Source organism: Pleuronectes platessa, chromosome 8, assembly GCF_947347685.1.
Source record: "Pleuronectes platessa chromosome 8, fPlePla1.1, whole genome shotgun sequence".
Taxonomy (NCBI): Eukaryota; Metazoa; Chordata; class Actinopteri; order Pleuronectiformes; family Pleuronectidae; genus Pleuronectes; species Pleuronectes platessa.
The window spans coordinates 16,472,329-16,492,975 of NC_070633.1; the positions used below are offsets into that span (position 1 = coordinate 16,472,329).

Here is a 20,647-nt window from a genome sequence, read left to right on the forward strand (position 1 = left end):
GAGAACTGCAGGTCACACTTAACTTTAACATTTGATTCTGGTCTCAATCACACACAGCACTGTACTTGCTTGTTTACTGGTCCCTTTTCCCATTTTTTGGGACTTTTCAACAGCTTTTTTTCAAGGAAAAATGTCCAACAGCGCATTTCTTGTTGTTTGTGCTTCAGACCCAGCGTCGTGTGACGTTCCATCTCCCGGACGGTTCCCAGGAGAGTTGCAGTGATAGCGGGCTGGGGGACCCGGAGCCGAGCAGCACGGCCAGCACCACCCAGCCCCTTCCCCTCAGCTTCCCCCAGGAGGAGTACTACGAGCAGACGTCACCTAACAGCCGCACCGAGGGAGATGGGAACTCAGACCCCGAATCCAGTGAGTACTCAGTTTTGCGATGTTCCGACATCAGGCAAATCCCTTGTTTCATTTCCTTTCCCTTTTTTTTCTTCATGCAATGTAATTTGCAAGCGGCCATCTGTGTGTTTTTAGACAGTTTAAAATCATTTTACTGAGTTTACAGCTGCGATTTTCACAATAACAACTCAACCTTTCACACGCTTAACAAGCAAACGTTTTCTGTATAACAACTGGTAACGAGCTAGTTGCACATTAATGGGGGGGTCATTCCTGAGATGAGTGCGGGGCAGTTCTGCTACATGGACGAGGGTTCCACTCCTGACAGGGGAAATGAAATTTAGTTTTGCATCAGTTTCTCCTTGTTGAGATGAAACCAGGAACCGCCTGAGTCATATGCAAATAAACTGGATTTAATCAAAACAGACATCGGATCTGTTGTCACTGGAGTGCAGAATAACATTCAGGGTGTACCTTGCATTTATTATTGACAATTAATATTGTAAGCCTGCATTTTGTAAACGGTGTTCCATGCTAAGCCGCGGGACGTAAGGGGAATTACACCTCTGAAGTTGAAACTCTGCTGCTGAATATATTCACATGATTCACAAGACAGCTGTCACTGCATGGCTTACTGCCCAATGATGCTCCCTATAAAAAGCTCCATTAAACGCAAGCAGGCACAACTCATACATATACAAATTATTTTTTTTCCACAAAAAACTAAAATCAACGCTTAAATAACTGGCTGAGGGGAAAAGAAAAATACTTAAGACACTTAACAGAGGATGCTGAAAGCAGCCAGCATGCCGATGATGCTGAGGAAGTGATTCTGCTCCACCTCAACATGAACAAGGCTATTTTGAGTCCTGCACCTTGTCTCTCGCACACACACGCACACACACACACACACACACACACACACACACACACACACACGTGGAGCTGGCTATCTGAAGGTAAACCTGCATCCTATCATGCAGCCTGAATCGAGGCTCAGATCGCAGCAGACCTTCACTCCTCCCGTGGCCTCTGTGTATCATTGCCAAGAATGCTTGAGGCGTTGCATGGAGCAGTGGTGCATGTTGACTTTTACAGATAGGCAAGCCGAGCCAAAGCCCCCACCTCTGCACTCCTTCCTGGCTGAAGATTGACTAGTTTTACTGCTTTGAAGTGGCAGTAAACATATATCCGACGTGTAGTATGGAAGACATCTACAACACTCTATGGAAGTATTCGCCTCTAACAGGGAACGACAGAGACGAAGCAGAGTCACGTGTTTTCCTGCTTTGATATTCTGTCACAAACTCTTTAAACCTTCTGCAGATTCTTATACACAGGGTTCGACATTTCAAGCAAATTGACTGTTCGATGTTTGCTGAGAAGGATTCGACCGTCTTCTGAAGGAGACAATTTCGGTATCTTTCTAATTGATGTCTATTTTTAGTTTAAGCTGGTCAAGCGCTGCTCGCCTCAGTTATCCTGACAGCACGCCACTTATACATGGAGCTACCTGTCAATGAACACGTCGGTTTCCTTTTCCTTTCCATTTTTTCTTTTTCACCCAGCAGAGAAAATCAAATCTACAGGACAGGTAGAAGAAATAGATGCACACACCTACATGCAGTGTAGCCATTGTGCCATAGCTGTAGGCGAGACAACAGTCCTTGATGCATCTGCCTCCCCAGCAGCTGCACCGACAGGTCCGGGGCCGGGGTGTCAGTGTGAGTGTGATTGTGAATACATTTGTTAGACATTAGACACGGGGGCTGACGTGCGGGCGATGGCTTCCTGTTCATTTGCATGCGACGGTCCGTCCCATTCGGTGGATTTTTCTATTTTTGATGAGAGGATCTTGCTGGCTACAACAGGAAATCCAAGAAATCTTTATTTAATTTTTGTCACCTTTTTTACACAGTCAACTGACCTCCATATTCCCTCACACACACAAACACACACACACACGCACACACTCATAAACACATGCACAAACATCTAATGATCAAACCTCCATCCCCAGCTGTTCCTTAATGTATTCACCATGGATAGCGGCAGTGATTCATACATGTGATTCATGCACAGGGACACGATTTCTCATCAGCTCATTAATAGTCAGTGACATAAACATCTCATACTTCATAAACTTGCTCAAATACTGCACTTATTACCCACTTTTTCCTCTCGGGTAATATTTGTTGGAGTGCATTAGTTTTAGATAGGAGACCATGCTAATGCGGTAAGTGCATGTGTACTTTTTATAAATTGCTGCATTAAATATCACTGCCGAGTGAGAATGTTAACAGAATCAAAGAGGGTTTAATATCGGTGTCTGATATTAGCAGTTTGGCTCGGCTGTAACATCACCACATGAATCGCTATGAAAGCGGATGTAACTCTAATGTGAAAACAGGTTCAATCAGACGGGATCTGACCACGTTGGAGGGTTGTGTGAACATCATATGAAAAGTCATTTCATCCAATTTGTGTACTCGTATACACATAAGTGATTAAGAATCGCACATAGGGCCGTGTGTGTTTCTGATAGTTTGCCTTTCCGTGCATCAGGAAATGAACATTTTATATAATTTGAGTCGATTAAAGAGGGAGGATGGTGCAGTGGTGTTGCCTCCCAGCAAGAAGCCTCCATGTTAGAACTCCCTCTTTATTCATGCCTGCATGGGTTTCTGCAGCTACAACAGCCTCTTCCCACCGTCCACAGTGTCTCCATTGTCTGCTTTGTTATAACTTGTGGCGACCTGTCGGGGGGGGGGGGTGAATCTTGTCTCTCGCCTGATGTCAGCTAGGATTGCCCCCCCCCCCCCCCCCCCCCCCAGGTGACCCTAAAAGGATGGACGGCTCTTTGAAAGAGCAAACATTCTCACCTAAGTCACAAAAGGCCTTTCATTTGCGTTTAGATGCTGCTGCTGTGTGATTGCACAGACACACGCACAACAAACAGACACACACACACACACACACACACACACACACAACACACCTACAGTCGCACGTCAGTTGCAAAAAGACGCTCGACTCATCTGACTCCATTTTCTCCTTCCAGAAGTAAAGTCAGATAAACTCTGACTCTTGGATGCTCGCTTCAAAAAAAAGGAGAGATGGATCCTGTGCGTGTTGACCGTCTCTGAGAGGAGTGCGTTAGTGACAGGGGGGGGGGGGGGCTAAGATGGACTAGATATGGTTTTATCAATGAGCAGCAGGCTGGCATGGAGGTGGCAATCTCTTATCGTGTCTTCTCGATTTGTAAAAAAGCAAAAAGAAAAAAGAAGGTACTAGTAAAAGTGGGAAGAGGCGATGGCATGACTCCAATCGCAGAGGGAGAAATGGAGCCGAGAGATTGAAAGACTGGAGCGACGGCAGAAAAGAGGGAGCGAGTTTCCGGAAGTCAAAAGCCGTATTGTTTCGTTTAAAGGTGTTTCAGCTCGGACCTGAATGTCAACGCGCGGTGAATAATCGCCTGCGCCAAAGGCAAAGCCATGTGGCCTTCTTATGACAATGAATTTCTCAACTCCTCTGACTCCTCTTTAAACCTGCATCTTTATTAGACCACCCACTCTTGAAATAAAGTTCATATGACATTTTATGTTTCTATTATTTATGAGTTAGGCGGCTGTTCGTTTTACGGGCCCTCGTGTCCCCCTCCAGGCGTACTGCACCACGCCGCCATCAGTCTTATTCCAGCGCCTCTTTTGTCACACGCGGTTCCGAAGGTTTGGATTTTTTTTCCCTCCTCTGTCTCGACAAATAGATAAAAACGGCAAATTAATATCATCAGCGTGTTTTATTTAGGTCCCACCCCCGTGCATCTGACTGCGGGCTTTTACAGTACTACACATCCAGAGCAATTAGACGTGATGAATAGTACCTGTCCCTTTTGGCCAAATTGCGACGCTTCATCAAAACATCAAAAAGGGGAATGCATAATGACGTGCGATGCATCTCTTCCCTTGAATAAGAAGGATGCACGCTGCTGTTCCAGATGACATTCTCCCATCTTGAGAGTCTGCTCTGTGGCATCTGCAGTTTTCAGCACAGTAACACAAAAGATTCACCCCCTATCACAAGTGACTGACTTTTCCTAGAATCTCCAAGAACACAGTTGTTTTTACACATAATACTAAAAACCCCCGGTTGATGAAAATGACATTTTTGACCCACAGTGTCCAGTGGAGTTTGTCTTTGTCTTCTAATGACGCCGACCATTGGCCTTGTCCTGGCTGACGCGATGGTGCAACTTGTGATCGGCTCGGCTTTGTTGACATGGAATAATTGAATTTCGTGTTTTTATCTGCACGTATTTATTGATTTCGTGGCCGTCTGCGCCGCTGCTGTGTGTTGACGTTGGCTTAATGATGTCCTGAAAGGTTTTTCCGCTGAACGACAGGAGTCATCATGTCACAAACAGAGAACAGTGCTAAGCCCTCAGACAAAGTGCAGCAAAGTGGGGGCAAATCCCCGAGTGTAAATCCCTCACATCATTTTTTTTTCACAACAATACACAATTTTGTTCTCCGGACAATTTGTAATATACTTATTTCTTTCTCCTGTCGTCGGAGTTGAGGGATTTAGGAGCTTGTGATTTCGCCCACTTACAAGCGGCGCTCGAAAAAGGCAGTTTTGAAGTCGTGCATTAGTCTCCGCGAGAAACATGAGAACTGTGTGGTGCCGCGGTGCCGTATCTTAATCTGCGGCATATGGCTTTCAAATGACCAGCTTACACCTTGTCTGTCTAAGATCTAAATCTGCTATTAAAATAAGCCAATCCTTTTTAAATACTGCAAGTATAATAAGATTATAGTTTTAAGCATGCTGCTCTGTGTATTATAAATCTAGAGACGTTTCACGCAGGGGGATTGCTTCGTCCAGTAACAGATTTTAATCAATTATTCTGTTTGATATTTAAAATCATTTTTTTCCACTTTGTACAATTTTTGTTTCTAAAGCTATTATGGCACATTATACAACTCCCGATACCAGAAGACAAATAATCTGATTAAAGGCTTGCTGGGCGCTTTGTCGGGGGGGTTACATTCTCAACTGTTTGATCCCTGTCGCTCCAACATTTCCATAACAGCCCTCGAACCAAGTCTCCCGTCTTTGCAAAAGGCCACTTGACTTGATCTAGTGCGCCAAACACATTGGTACCACTTGGATTTTTTAATACTCTTCAATCCTCCAACTCCATACCCAGTATGTCTGGGCCGCCCAATGGCGAGCTCGCACTAAGACTGGAACTCAACTGTCTAGACACAATCTGCCCATGAATAAAGGGATTTCATGAGGAGGCCGGGGAGAACAGAACAAAAACAACACACAGTCAAATTGCTTGTGATTGGAGCTTGAACTACAACCGAGCGGCACCGGCCCCAGTGCAAAACATTTTGTGATTCATACCAACAGTTTAACACATCATTATGTGACGGAGCCATAGCGCTCAGTACAGTGAGCCACATTAATTATTCATATGAGTCCAATCTCAGTTTCACTTTGAGTGTTCTCATACGCAATTAGAAGTAATGAATGTGCTTCTTAATTACATTCATTTGTGCAAATTTCCATTCCCCGTTGAAATTTTCTGCGGAAACATTGTGACACTGACCAATGGCATATCATTTGCAATGTGACTAAATCCATTTCGGCGTAGAACAATTAGCAGTAATTAGTGTTACAATGTCATCAGCGACCGGGGGGGAGGACTAAGCTGACACGCGAGCCAGGAGAGGACCCTTGTCACGAGAGTTAGAAGTCCAACATTGCAGCAAGATCCAGATAATTGGTTGACCACAGGTTAGAGGGATGATGACCTGCTCCAAGACAGTCGCGCTTGATTCCTCTTTCTTTCTCTTTTTTTCAAGTGGTATTCATGTCAAGTTGGCTGAGCGGGCGTTCTCTTTGATAGCGATGGCTCATTTCACATTTACATGTGTAAGAGCTGCCGGTGCATCCTTTTCCCCCTCCTGCCGTGGATCGCTGACAAATGAGCAGGTTCACCGAGGTAATTAAGAGCGAAGTGCCTTGCTTAAGGGTACATCTCCGGTAGATATTGGAAGACAGGGGGCACATGTCTCATTCATCTCGCAGCATGAGCTCACACACTGCCATGTAACGGCCTCGGTGAGTGTACTTAATTCATTCTGCCCATAAAACTGTTACGCTGCTTATTCCGTTTTTTTTTTACCAGAATCTACAAGACAACTTCTTTAAACTGCTTTTTTTTTCCCTTCCCACATCTTTTGCACCAGATTACTTCACGCTATATATTCTCCCTCATATAAATAAATAAAAGCCTTTGTGCCTTCCGGGTCCCAGAACTTTTTACAGCCGCCCCAGTGGGCCTGCAACGGAGCTAAATGAAGCAACAGAGAGTATTAACCTACATAGATTGGACCTTTCCTTTTAAGATGATTTCAGATTTTTTTTTTCTCCTCCTCTCTCCCTTTTTCTCTTTGACCGCCGGGGGTCCACAGCTCAGTCAGAAGGGGATTTAGATGGACTCATCTGTATCCTTCTCAACCGATTGGGATTTGGGGGGGGGGGGGGGGTGCCCGGCTCTCCGAGGTGCGGTGGAGGGAAGCCCCTTGTTTTATCTAGTTCAAATGCCGCACCAGTTGTCTTTCCGAGTGCAAGGCGCGCTATCGATTTGCGGGGAGTCAACTCGGCTCACGGAAATCTCTCCTCCACCCTCCTTCAAACAAGTGAGAAGTGTCATGTTCGAAAAAAGACCTCCTCTTCCAGAGTATTAGAGCCGTCCTTTGTTGCCCCGCCAGAGCCGTGTGTGAAGTTGAGACTTGAGCCTTCTGGAGCAATCATGCACATCTCAGCAGGACGGGGCGGCGAAGATATTAAAAGATTTGAGAACAATCAGTGCGTGACATTTACAGTTATCATGCCGATGGAAGGGCTTTCGGTGTTGTGACCCCGCGGAAAGTAACACACAAAACGGAAGTTGAACAAATTGTCACGGGGCAGACGCGCAAAGTAATTGCAACAGACGAGCAGCCTTTAGACTGGAATCGTAAAAACAACACATTTTGAGTGACACGTGTGTTTTGCGACTTAAGGACAGATTGCTGTAAGCTGTTTTGGCTTTAAACTGGAATCTACACATTTACTTTTAATTAACTCATATGCGTTTAGTCAATTTATTATTTTGTTAAGGGGATTAAATAACATTTAAACAGGAATATTTGTTTTCTCATTAACTTTTTCTTTAATGCTTTTATTTTAACATTTGTTAATGCTTAACTGTGCCTTGGGGAGATTTGACTGCTCGGAGAAGGTCCGCGAGATCTTTAAGAGAAAAACAGGACGCCTGGCGGAGCTCACCATGTTTGACTGCTTATAAGTCACCGCTTCAAAATTCACCCGGCAGCACCGAGTGCGCTTCTCAAAGACCTGCACAATTAAAATACTCATTCCGAAGTTGTTAACATGTCCAGTAAGTCTTGCGTCTGGTTTGGGAAGGGATCAATAGCTGCCAAGTTTGATCGTGTCTCTGGACAATGTATTCTGAACTCGGCAGGGGTGGAGAGAGAGACTTCAAACAAGGACAGAGGCTCAAAGGCCCAAGCCGGCAATTCACTTTGTTCCCTTTCACTGACTCTGTGATTTCTAAACTGGAATATGGCTCCGACTGCTTATTAAACCTGGTGGGATTCAGAGAGGTTAGCGGTCCTTTGGTTCTTGATTCCATCTCGCAGATATGATCTCGGGCCGCACCAAACAGGAATCATTAAAAAGGTGCAAACTATTCATCAGACGCCAACGCTGTCCCTGGCGTGTGGGGCATGAGGCTCCGCAGCCATCGTCTGTTTCCTAAATTCATTTAACGTGGTCGAAATCAAGCAGCCGGTAAACATCCCCTCAGACCTCCAAGTCTGAGCTCCGCAGATAATAAACCGACTCCAGCTTTTGAACTTTGAAAGATATCTCTTCACAGTGAGAGTGTGGCAAGGACACCGCAACCGCCCCCCCCCCCCCCCCCCCCCCCCCCCCCCACCAACATTTCTCGCGAATCACGCTGCCCTTTCAGCGCGATGAGCCGAGGTTACACCTGCCTGAAAGAGCAGAAAACTTTCCCTTCAGAAGCAGGAGGACAACATGGGAAGCCATCAAATATAGATGCGCTAATGTTTTATTCGAGGCCATTTGTTATAGATAGCTCTTTACAAAAGTCCCCACTCCTTTTCATTTTTTAGTTTGAGGGCTTGTGTTAGCATTAACATTTTTTGCCTCACAATTTCTGAGGCCCCGGTCCCTCCCGTCAACCCCCTTCCTGTCCAACACACACACACAAACACACACACACAATCACATAGACGCACACACACACACGTTCCCAGTACATGTGCATTACATTATGCACATTACACTATTTTAAACCCAGTGTTTAGGCAACAAACATTAAATTGATATCTATGAAATGGACTTTCTTCGGCTCTCAAACTGGGGGAAATAGTCGTGAAAATCTCCTCCTTTGAGATTTTATGATTTTGTGTTAACAGTCTTTTTTGTAAATTCTGTTGTGGGGTCAGAGGTGAGCCGGCTTTGTGTTTCAATCAAGCCATTATGCTCTGGCTCGGTGGGTGTTGCATTTCAGCATAACCAATGGCATGGTTTATTGTTAACAAGCGCATTATTGAGGCTGAGACGGGGTGAGAGGAAGTGCATCTCTCCCTCTCTCCTTTTTTCTCTCTCTCTCTCTACCCACTGGCTCCTTCTCTCCCCACAAACCCCCCTACCCCCCCTTTAACATACAGCGCCATAGACAGATTAAAATGCATGGTCTCATCCCTTTCTCATTTTTCACATGCAGTCGGTCTCAAGGATAAGGATGGCCTCTGCTCAGAAGGACTTATTGACCGAAATAACTGTGCATCAATATGTCTCCTGAAGGCTGAGCCGACCACAGCATCACAGGGGTTGTATTTTCACCGACTCTCTCAGCCTTTAATGTTATTGACCTGGCTTGTCCTGATATGCTGCAGAATGGCGTAGCAAGCTGGAAACGTACACGATCAGCCCCAGCACCGAAACAGGTAACTGGTTCTGGTGCTGTGGCTGATGGTGTATGTCTGTGGCCTGGGTTTTTTAAAGTTATGTTTTAGTTGTGTTATGTTTGTCTGTCTGTTTGTTTGTTGGTTGCTGTTTATTTTTTTTGTTTGACATTGCCACAATGTCAATGTCACTCCATGGGTTAGGGGAAGATGCTTTACAGTTTTGGTGAGAATTAGTGGATCCAAGTTACATTTTATGTTATTACTTTCTTTAAGATTGTGGTTTTTATTCAACGATTTCTCAAGGAATAATTCATGGATCTTGTTGAAAATAATCGAGATTATTTTGGAAACTGATATAAATATTTAAATATATATATATATATGAGTTTGAGACATTTGGTGCAGACTTATTGAATTAAAATGGACTGCTTTGGTGGGGTCCACTTTCAATCATTTGCTATGGCTTTCTATTTTCACTCAGTCAAAAAAACAACAACACTGATCTACCATAGTACAAAAAACAACAAAAAAACAATTATCTATTTTAACGTTGTGGCTGGTTATATGGCAAATTCACCTTCAAGTGCCATTATCTAAAAATTGCAAATTTATTGATGTATCAGGGTAAAACTGATGCCTCAATACGCTGCCAGACAAGAAAAAGGAAAAAGAGTGAGATGCTCTCAGAACAGCACAGTGTGACCAATGTTAGATTATACTGCTGCTCCTCTCTGGCTTCTTTCTCAATAAGAAATCACTGTGAGATAAACTACAGTTCTGATGAGATTTAATTCACAGTGATAGCTGTGGCATCGCCGCCGCAGTGGCATCAATGTTATAATGACAGACAGCTACAACCATGATGCCATCTGTCTATATTAAACATATTAGCATATTTCAACTAAAATCTGTCATTCACAAGAAATGCAATATTTTCATGTGAAATCATTAATTTCTCAAGCACGGGCATAAAATTGCAATAAATCTCATGCGTAGCCGTTCTCACACACACACCCATACGCGTGCACGCCTCCATGCGCACGCACCCACACGCTGCTGGATTTTGATGAAGTTACAGGCAGTTAATTCAATCGGTTGAAATTTAATACAGCATGCAGGCTACAGTATGTTTTTAATATGCATCTTGAGTTACCGCTGAGCCTTAATGCAGGTGTTGAATGCACACACACGAATGGGATTACTCCCCACTGCACTGGACGGGACCCTATCCCCACCTGATCAATGTATGCACCGGTTGATAAATTGTCATTCGTGGATAAATGGATCGCTTCACACACCACTCACGGGCTGGTAACGCTGATAAATGGAGTGAAAGTGGGGTGAGGAGAGGAGTTGTGCTGAATGAGCGCAGGAGGAAAGAGGGAAGGAACAGGACGGGGGGGGTTTCGGATGGGACATGCTGAGGAAGTCGATTTTTGAGATAGGCCCTACAGGACATGTTTGGCCTAACGGAAAATGACAGGGGGCTTTTGAAGGGCTTGACACTGAACGCATGAACCCGCTCGTTGTGTATCCACCTCAGCCAGCGAGCCGAGGTTATTCATCAGATTCACCGCGGTGGAGTTCGCGAGGCGCCGCCGCCCGGCCTCTTCGTGGGGCATGTGCGGGGACCTCGAGGCAATGTAGCGCTCGCGAGGTCAGTCAGCTGTCTGCCAGCCCACGCATGCAGGAGCAGACCCGGAGCTCGGGCCTCGCCAGGAGCTCCGGCAAGCAGGCGGACAGACCGGGTCCCTTTGTCCCCGTCTCCCCAAGACACCTGCATGATTGCTTTGATTTGTCCTGATTCCACTCAGCCAGGGGTCCCTCTGGAATTTCAAGTGTCACACATCTGTCACACAGAGGCTCCCTCACGCTGGCTGACTGCACACTTGTGAAATCTTCACTGAACTGATTGTGAATATGCGGCAAAAATTGGATGAGCACATGGAAATGGCATTTATCCAATACCAAGGTCTTGTGGATTCTTCTTCTCTAATTGAGTATTGGGTTTACAGTATATACATGTTGACTTACCATAACCGGCCATGACAAAACACAACATAATGCTATTGGGACGTTGAAGATTACCTATTGTGCTACAGACATATATTCTTTGAGGATCCCTCGGTGTTCATTCACCGAGTGAAAGGGAGACAGAAGGCATTATACAGAGTGAGTTCACAGTGTTGGCAGAGAATAGACCGGAATGTCTCCCGAAGCCAGATACAGGCTAGGAGCAGCAGCAAAAAGTCTTTTGTGATGATAAAAATCAGGGACCTCTGCGAGCATGCCCTTGATTCTGCAGTTGGCTTAACTCGGCGGGTCACCAAGGGGAGGCAGATGTTGTCTCGAGGCATGTCCCAGTGCCTCCGCGAGGGCTCCGGCTGGTGTCGCTGGGCTTACAGGTGCAGAGGCGATGGTGGGGTGAGGGAGAGGGAGGAGGTGGCGACATTGGAGGCGCACTAAGCCGCCAGTCTGCTGCCACAGGCGGGCACTGGGGATGTTGGGGCAGATATGCTCGTTTTTTATCCGCTGAGGTATAATAATTGATGATCAGCCCCGCTGTCGCATCTGGGAACCACTGGTCCGTGCCATAATACAGCCTTAATGCAACACATGGTGGTGTAGACAGAGGTGCCACAGGGTCTCACGCTGGATTCCATTTCATGTGATATAAAGGATGATTGAGGGAATACAGGTCCATATAACACACCAAAGAAAAAAGCACCTCTCACACTTCAACTCCACATATTGGATGTTTGGCTGCAATCCTTCCTGAAGAAACTCAATACATTTGACTACTGAGAGCTCTCTTTTAAAAGTCTTGTTACCTTGGAATTTCTATTAGGTCTTTTTGTATTCCTTTGATTTGTGTCTAAACATACAATAGAGAGGAAGTGCACAAGTAATAAAGTCCCCAGATGAAGAGAAGTACTTGCAAAGGGTAAAAGGAAGAGACAGTCACTAAAACACATCGGAAAATTTCAATTTGGAACCACTTTAGTAATGTTTTTTAGCAAATAGTGGCTTATATTAGGGGCAAGAAGTGTCAGATAGTTGTGTTCTATTAAAAAGAGATTATTTCCCAATCCTCAAATCCTCATATTTGTTTAGCAATAAAGGAGTTGAAAGGAATGTGCAGCATTTGGGTCGAGCCATTTCTCTTCACTCGTCTATATATTTGTGCTTTTTCTATAAGAAATGGAAGAAAAAAAAGATCTATTGGCATTATTTTCACAGATGCACACAGTTCAAGCAGAAACTTCACAAAAGCCGGCGTATACAAAGTGAGCATAGAACCACACACCTTGATCTGCATCGAGCTGAGCAAACCTCCCACGTTGTACCAGTACAGTTGAGAACACGTATCTCAAGCACAAAACACTACCTTCGACAACCTCGGGGTCTTTGAAAGCCCCCCCCCCCCCCTCGCTGATCCTTCCGGAGTCTGGTGCTCCTGCTGCAGGAGATCAAACACAAACACTGCAGCCAAATGCGAGAACGTGGCAAAACTCGAGCCCGACAAACCTCACCCAGTGTTTCTAAATAACCAGGTCTCGCGTATGGTGTCACAGCCTCTTTTTCAAAATTAAAGTGAAGCACTGAAGTAAAAAAAAAAAAGAAGAAAAGTTGGCTTTTCAGAATAATTTCCAAAAGGATCAATAGGCTGCCATTTTCCTGGCCACGCTGAAAAACATTTAAACCGCCGAGCGGCTTTGTCCGCTCCAAAATAAGGGGCTCTGTTCCGTGTTTGTTGTCATTGTTGGTCGTCAGTGATCCGATCAAATTTTAATCACGCTATTCAGCCCTCATTGATTTCAGTTTACCACAGATTGCGTTGAATGAAATATTGTTCCTTTCTTTTCTCCATCAGTGGCCATTACCCAACAATGAGAGCTCAATATCACAGTGCATTTGAGGCCTGGTGTTTGTGAACCACTGGGTTTGGACTCTCCCCAGTAGATGAATGCAGACACATACAGAATAATGTGCATCACGAATGGATGTTTTTTTCATATTTAGTCGGTTCATTCATCAATAGCACAGAACACCAGTGTTACAGCCTGTGTCTTCAGTTTTGAGACTATACGTATATTCTTTGTGTAGAATGAAGCCACTGGTGGAGTCTGCATCAACCTTTAATGTCATTTGAACTGCTGCATAATTTGGTTCATGCAGGCTAAGTACATTTCCCAGTGCATCTTCAGTATAGGTTACCTTGACTGCACCGCTTTCTGCATAAAAAGAACATTTAGCTGAATATATTGTTTTTGTTGTAGTCCTGCTCATGACATGTCGTTTGATTGGTAAAACAAACACACATACAATTAATTTGATTGTCTTTTTAAGGTAATCTGTATCTGAGTCTATAAACTTTAATGTAGTTTGGAGACTGTTGTTGTAGAGAGATGTTCTACAGAAAGTGAAGCAGAGCAGCTCAATCTAAAAATTGTTCAAAATCCACATGAACTAGTTCATTCTGTGTGTGAATTGGGTTCAAAATTCAAAATTGTGAACTACGGCCGTGATCTAGTTCATCTTCCTGAGTGTGAACTGAAGTGTGAGCCCGCTCCTCTGAAGTGTGACTTTGCAGCACACAGGCTACAAACTGCAGCCGGGCTAAACTGCAGTTTTCTGATCCGTCCTCACCGTTGAATAACATGTTGTGCTTTCAAGGTCAGGGAGACTTTCAAGCCTGTGGTTCCTCTCAAGATGCATCCTACTTTGAAATCCCTTGAAAATATAATGGAGTGTATATCTAAGATCTGTAATTTTAACAGTTCTGGTTTTACGTTCTTATTCTATTATCATTTCTAGGTAGGCTTTTGTATTATTGCCTTGAATATGATTAATATTCCTCTTTCCAAAGTGAAAAATGTGCACAATTCCACAGAACCCAAAATCCATCTGTCTTACCTTTGGAGCATCTGCCATCGCTTACAGGGACGTCCACCTCACGAGTCACAGGGACTTAGGGACATCTGTCCCAGCAGATAGAAAATCAGGATAGGGCCATCCATTCTGTTAACGCTCCGCTGAACTCTGTGTTATGTTCACCATAATTTGCTTTTGGTTGCTGCAGCATCCCGGAATATTGCTTTGCAGCGGCTCAGACAAAGTCGGCTGGTTGTAATGTGTCCCTTTTCGGCCATTCTGCAAGCAGATAATTTGATAAACCCCCAGACGTAATGGCTATGCTGCATCCTGATAAATGTGGGTAATATGACAGGGGACAGAGGATTTCCCTAACAATTTCTGAAGAGAAGTTTGGCTATGATTTGATATTTTCCGCGGAGAGTACATTTGATCTGAGGGGACTGTATTCTTTGGCATTCAGTGTCACACTGTGTTACTTTTTGTAGTTACAGGAATTGATGCTTGTATTGTCTGTTTTGTCTCTAAGCTTGTTTGTGCATGTGAATGTTGTGTCTACATTTGTTCAGCCAATAGTCCCACTCAAATAGTTCTTGCAGTTTCAGATACAGAACCCGTATTCCTCATGGGGAAATATAAAATAAGGTTACAAATGCAAAGCATTGCACAATTTTCTACTTTGTGTTACGGCGCCATATGGCCTTTCAGTTCTTCCAAGCAAGAATGCTTTTCACTGCAAACATTTGTCTCATAATACCCTCTTATATATTCTTGAAAACACAAATCAGAATGAAGTTAGTGAAACTGACCATGCAGTGACCCAAAAGCTCACTCAGCCATTCCCCCTCTCATCTGGCTTTCTCTCAATCTTCTGAGGGTAACCGCGTCAGCTATTCCTCTTATGGTAAAATATGCAATCTGTGCCTGCCAGTCTATGAGCGAGTTTTGGGTTAATCCTCATGAATACGTGACTTTGTCTGCATGAATAAATAAAACCTGCTCACTGGGTAATTGAGGTGCCGTGCCACTAACAAACGAGGACACAATTTGTAAATGGGATTTTTTTTCCCTGACCCTGATCTGGACCCAGTGTTGATTTATATCATGTTAAAGTGTTCGCTAAAATCATATTGATACACTTCATAAAGGAGGCGTCGCAGTAAAATGCTGTATTTTCCCCCTGAGGGACTTTAAATAAATTCGAATATATTTCGATTATTTCATAATTTGCTTCAGTTTTGTAGAAACTCAAGGATGAAAAAGTCACAGAATTTATATCGCTACATTCTGTCCCTCAAGGTGGAATTGTTTTGAGTAAGACATGACTTAAAATTATTTTAATTTGCTTGAATGGTTGACAGCAGCTGAAACATACATATGCTCACTGCCCCTTGGTCGCAAATTTAATGTAAATACAGTTGCAGTCATAATATTCAACAGAACATATATAACCCACATTGCAGTGTGGGCAGACTTTTAATGAATGAAGAAGAAGAAGAAGAAGAAGAAGAAGAAGAAGAAGAAGAAGAAGAAGGAGAAGAAGAAGGAGAGAGAGATGCAGCAGACAGAGACAGAGTGGAGGTCAGCTGTGATTCCATCATGGCTGTTGCCCTTTATAGAGTGCTCCATTTTCTATTTAAAGTGGTCCAAATTATGGTCAATTTTGTGTTGTCAGTGTAAAGGATTCCATATGTTGATCCCTTTTATAGAAAAAAAAAGAAAAAGAGCTGTTTGTCTAGAGGAGGTTTTGTGACAGAGCACTTTGCAATTTCCTGCAGCAGCGATGGTAATTGAGCCAAAAGGCCCAAACGGCTCCAGCGTGTCACCGTGGATCCTCAGCGGCAGGTTACGTAAACATTTAGAGACGAGTGCGGTGTCGCCAATTTTAAACCAATTATCAGACCTTTGTATTCATTTGGAAAATTAAAAGCCTTAAAATAAGTCCTGCATAAAATGGCAAACGGTGTCTGACTAAATGTAAATATGTATTCGTTTAACTTTAAAACACACTGGGGTTTAATGTAGCTCCTGTGGCTACAGTGTAACAGAGAGAAAAGCTTTGAACTACGAAACCTGTATAATTTGTTCATTTGATTCACCGACTCCATCTGGTGAACGATGTCGTCTGGACAAAAAGGAAGAACATGGACATTGTTTTCTTACTTAACCTGGATATATAGGAAACTGTAAAGAGGGAATATTGTGCCAGAGTGTGACATGTTGAGTTGTTGATCAGCCCCGTGAATCAAATATAACAGTTTCATCTGCTTCAAGGACGTCATGAAACCAGAGATTTGACAGTTGATTTACCAATATTGAAACTAAAGAATTTTCATTAGCAAATTTGATTCCACAGCAAAAATCAATAAAAACCCACAGAGGCTGGTGCACACACATGCACATACCTTTATATTACTAGTGGGCAAGCAGGAGTTTAAATGATCAAGGTCAAAGATTAATTATCCCAACATATAAAAATATAAAAGACACTTCAGTTGATGTTTTGACAAACTGAATGTTAATGATTCTACTAATGCTGTGAGCACTCAGTGCATCTTGTGAGTTGTCCCTGTGTTAGCCTGAGGAAGGTGTTACTCGCCTTTGTGAACACCACGTGTAGGAAACAGATGGCAGCGTGTTGTTAATATAAGGTTAACAGCTGAAAAGCTCCTTCCAGGAATTCTGTGTGTTTCAAGTGTTTCCTCCTCGCATTAGAAATGTACATCCTGGCTTTTGAAGATTTATCCATTTAGATTTTTTTGTCAAATGCCAAATATCTCCACACACCCGTCTCTGCATCTTTCTGTTTTTCCATAAGCACAGTGGTAGGCCCGCTGCTCCACCTCCACTTGCTGCTGGCATTCCACATGTTGTTTTTGTTGTTAACAGTGCCGGCTTTCTTCTTCTATTCAAGTTTTATGGCAGAGTGGAACGCTTATAGGGTTATTACGGCGCCGTGGTCTGTCCCACAGGATTCCCATCGACGGTGCGCGCGACATCTATTGTTCCTTGGATACTGTAGAAAAACAAGTACAATCAGAAAGTGTGAGGAGGAAGCACTTTGAAATGTTTTTGTTTTCTCTTTAGATAGAATGGGTTTGTTATGGAGACAACGCTGGTGTGTTATATTTCTAACGGCGCACACGTAATGTATTCACCTGTTTCAAAAGCACAATCCAGTTGTCTGTCTGTGAATCAGGATCATTGATGGTGTTTGTGAGCGTTATAGAGGGAGACAGCTGCTTCTTCTTTTTAAACACTTGGGCCCATGTGGCATTAGAAATGAAACGAGATGATAATGTTTCCGTATCAGAGGGATCTGTGTTTAAGGTCGAGAAGGTGTCTTGAAGGCCTGGTAGACAAATGTGTGTGTTGCTCTGGGTTACTGTGCTCGATTCATTTCATCTTAACAAACGAGTGGTTTCATTTCCTGTCCTGGCTGCTGTGGATTGTTTAAAACTGATAACGCTGCTGATAAAAAACGCTGCAACTTATTTTCATGGCCGAATAATATAATAGTCGTTTAGAATTCATCCAGTTAAAACCATTCAAAGAAGCTTGCCAGGTTTTCTCTCAAAGATCAAGGCTTTCTGCCAAACAGAACGATCAGCACGGAAAATGAATGGAGGTCAGAGTAGTCACTGAGTTTACATGGCGTCGGTTTTAGTGAGCGCGGTTGGTTCACCAGCTTACTGTCTTTCGGTGGTTGCTGTGAAGGCCAGGTTGGATGTTATCAGGAACCGACTGCACAATTAACATCTTTTACACCCGAGCCCCAGAGATGTATCACTGCTTCCGTCTTGGGAGAGGAGGCTGTTTAATGGACCGACAATTTATGTAACATTTACTGTAACAGCAAAAATACACAACTATTCTGATACTTAACTCGCAAGATCTGATGACGGGGGCAGGATATAATCCAACACAAATAGGGCCCTTCCAGCTTTTAGCCTGTCATTTAGCACCACGGCACACTTCCCTGGTGTTCGATATCCCACCAAAGCCGGGCTTGAGAAGTGCATTGATTTCAGTGGCGTCCTCCTCGCCAGTCCTGCCCCTCATGCCTGGTGCTTGACCCACTTATTTTCTCATCTTTCCCTGTTTTCTCATGAGAGTTGTGCTTGCACGTTGCTTTCCCCATTACAGTGTGAATGGATGCAGGCCAAGTATGATTGCATCGCGTAGTGTCTCTCTCTCTCTCTCTCTCTCTCTCTCTCTCTCTCTCTCTCTCTCTCTCTCTCTCTCTCTCTCTCTCTTCCTCTGCGGCTCAAGCAAACACATACACAGCATGCACTCGTCTACCTCAGTGAGTTAGGTGATACCAGCTCAGTTAGTCAGCAAATAAATCACCAGACAAATTGGCATGTGGGCCACGAGAGGGGCTGTCTTTAAAGGAGTCAGTGAACACCGCATGGGCTATGAGGATTTCCACCATGATGGATATTGACAAAGCGCTAAGTTTAAAGCGAAGCCAGGATCCACGCTGATCCAGATATTTCTCAAAACACCACTGACCTCATGGAGCCGGATGGAGACTCCACTCACTCTCCAGAATTCAAAAAAAGAAATAAAATATGAATGCGTTCAACTTTTAATTCAATAATTTTACTTTTTTTATTTTTTGAAATTTCCTAACAGGCCCTCAGGTTGCAGGGAAGCTTGCATGCCCAGGGTCTTCCTGTCAGGCCTCACCCTGTCAGAAAGATGCATGCTGGGTAAACAAGACCACCTGAGGGGCAGGATGTTACATCATAATATCTATTAATTTCCTCATGAGCTCCTCATGAACGCTAGGTGGTAGAGGTGCAGACAGCCTTCAGCCACATCACAGCTCAAGCCCAAAATCAAGCAAAGAGAAGAAAGCGTATTCACACAACGAGGGGAACAACTCCAGGTTTTTTTAAACCCATGAAAACTGAGCACAAATCCATTTGCAATCCATTTTGACCCTGAGTGGAGGGTTTGCTGCACGTGATGAAGAGTCCCAAGGTTCTGCCCGAGGCGGCCTCACGAACATCGCTTGCAGCCAGGCTGAGTGCTCCTCTCTGTGCCGCTGTTTGGGGATTTGGTGTGGCAGTGTGAGAAACCTGAAATCCTAAGTTTTTCCCTGTGAAAAGTCACAGGAAGTGGAATCAGCTGATGGTTAATGTCCCCGTCACTTTGGAACAAGGTGCCTTTGGGTGCCTCATTGTCACGTTTGAGTGTTTTTTACTATTTAATTTGAATAAGGGGATAAAATTAAATTAGCCAGCGCATTAGATTAAAGGAAAAGAATGTTCACGTTTTATTTTCTATCGTGTGGCGTTTGTCAGAGAAATGTTTTTTCTTCCTTTATCAATTAGTCCGTCTGATAAGTTGGAGATTTTCATTTTGATACCTGCTCAGGCAGAGTGGATCAGTCCAGGAGAACAAGAACAGGCAGCCGAGTTTGAGGCTGCAGTTAAGGTTTCTTCGGAGAGGCTGCATAATATTTCTTAATAGGGTTGAAGCAAGCTCGCGGCAGGTCTGTGGAGATTCTCCCCTTCTCTGCTGGATTATCGTTTTTAAGCAGCTTCCTTGGGAGCTTCCAGAATGAGGGTTATAAAAGCCAAGGTTGGGAAAAAAAATAGACCATGCCAATTTAGTTATTTCACCAATTTGTCTCCTTTCATAAGATTTACAAAAATTTACTGCTCACCCTAATCTAGGGAAGTTCTGCTTCATTTGTCCCAAAACCAAAAGCATTGTGAGCCTCACTCAGCCCACTCCGAGCTGTAAGTTGACTTAAGTTTCTCTTTCACCCACATTCAGCTTTGGTACGTTGCTGTTTTTTAAACGTGCTTCTCGAGGGCAGAGCAAGAGCCGTGGTCAGGATAATGCAGAAAGAATCCTTTTGCTCTCAGTTTCTTTCTATTAATGATGAGGGAATAACATATATACAGATACCAACAGTCCATGGAAAGCAATTTGTTTTCATTTTCGCGAAGAATTCACAAACTCCCGTTTGGAAAAAAGATGCAGAATTGAACGTACGTGCTTTGTTTATTATTCATCATGTGATTTATTTTGGGGTGGGGAAGGGGGTGTCGATGATTTCTCCTTGGACTGTGTAGCAAATATCACTGAAGCAGCCCACTTTACTGTTTTATGCAGGCGACATCCGTCGAGAGATACATATGCAGAATGGAAAACGCAGCGAATCCTTGGGAGCGAGTCCTAATTTAAACAGATTGAAACAGATGGTGATATTACAATTCAGTATTACTATTGATCCTCGGTGGAAGCCGAACTACAAAAGGATCCATCATGTGTAGCGTTTGCGTTTTCGGCCTTTTCTGTGTCACAGGTCAGCGCTGTTCGTCCAACTCTGCCCTCATTGGCTGGAGAATCCGGACGTCTCCTGGAAGCTACCTTTCTCCCGGGTCGCCTGT

The 20,647-nt window shown here is 43.9% G+C and overlaps 1 protein-coding gene across 1 annotated transcript in view; it reads left to right on the forward strand.

Annotated features, from left to right (window-relative positions):
• Nucleotides 1-20,647, forward strand: part of pcdh11 (protocadherin 11) — a 114,440-nt gene that overhangs the window by 69,650 nt on the left and 24,143 nt on the right. Inside the window, exon 5 of the mRNA XM_053429188.1 lies at nucleotides 168-366. Within this exon, the coding sequence (XP_053285163.1) occupies nucleotides 168-366 (199 nt within the window). The remainder of the gene's footprint in view (nucleotides 1-167; nucleotides 367-20,647) is intronic.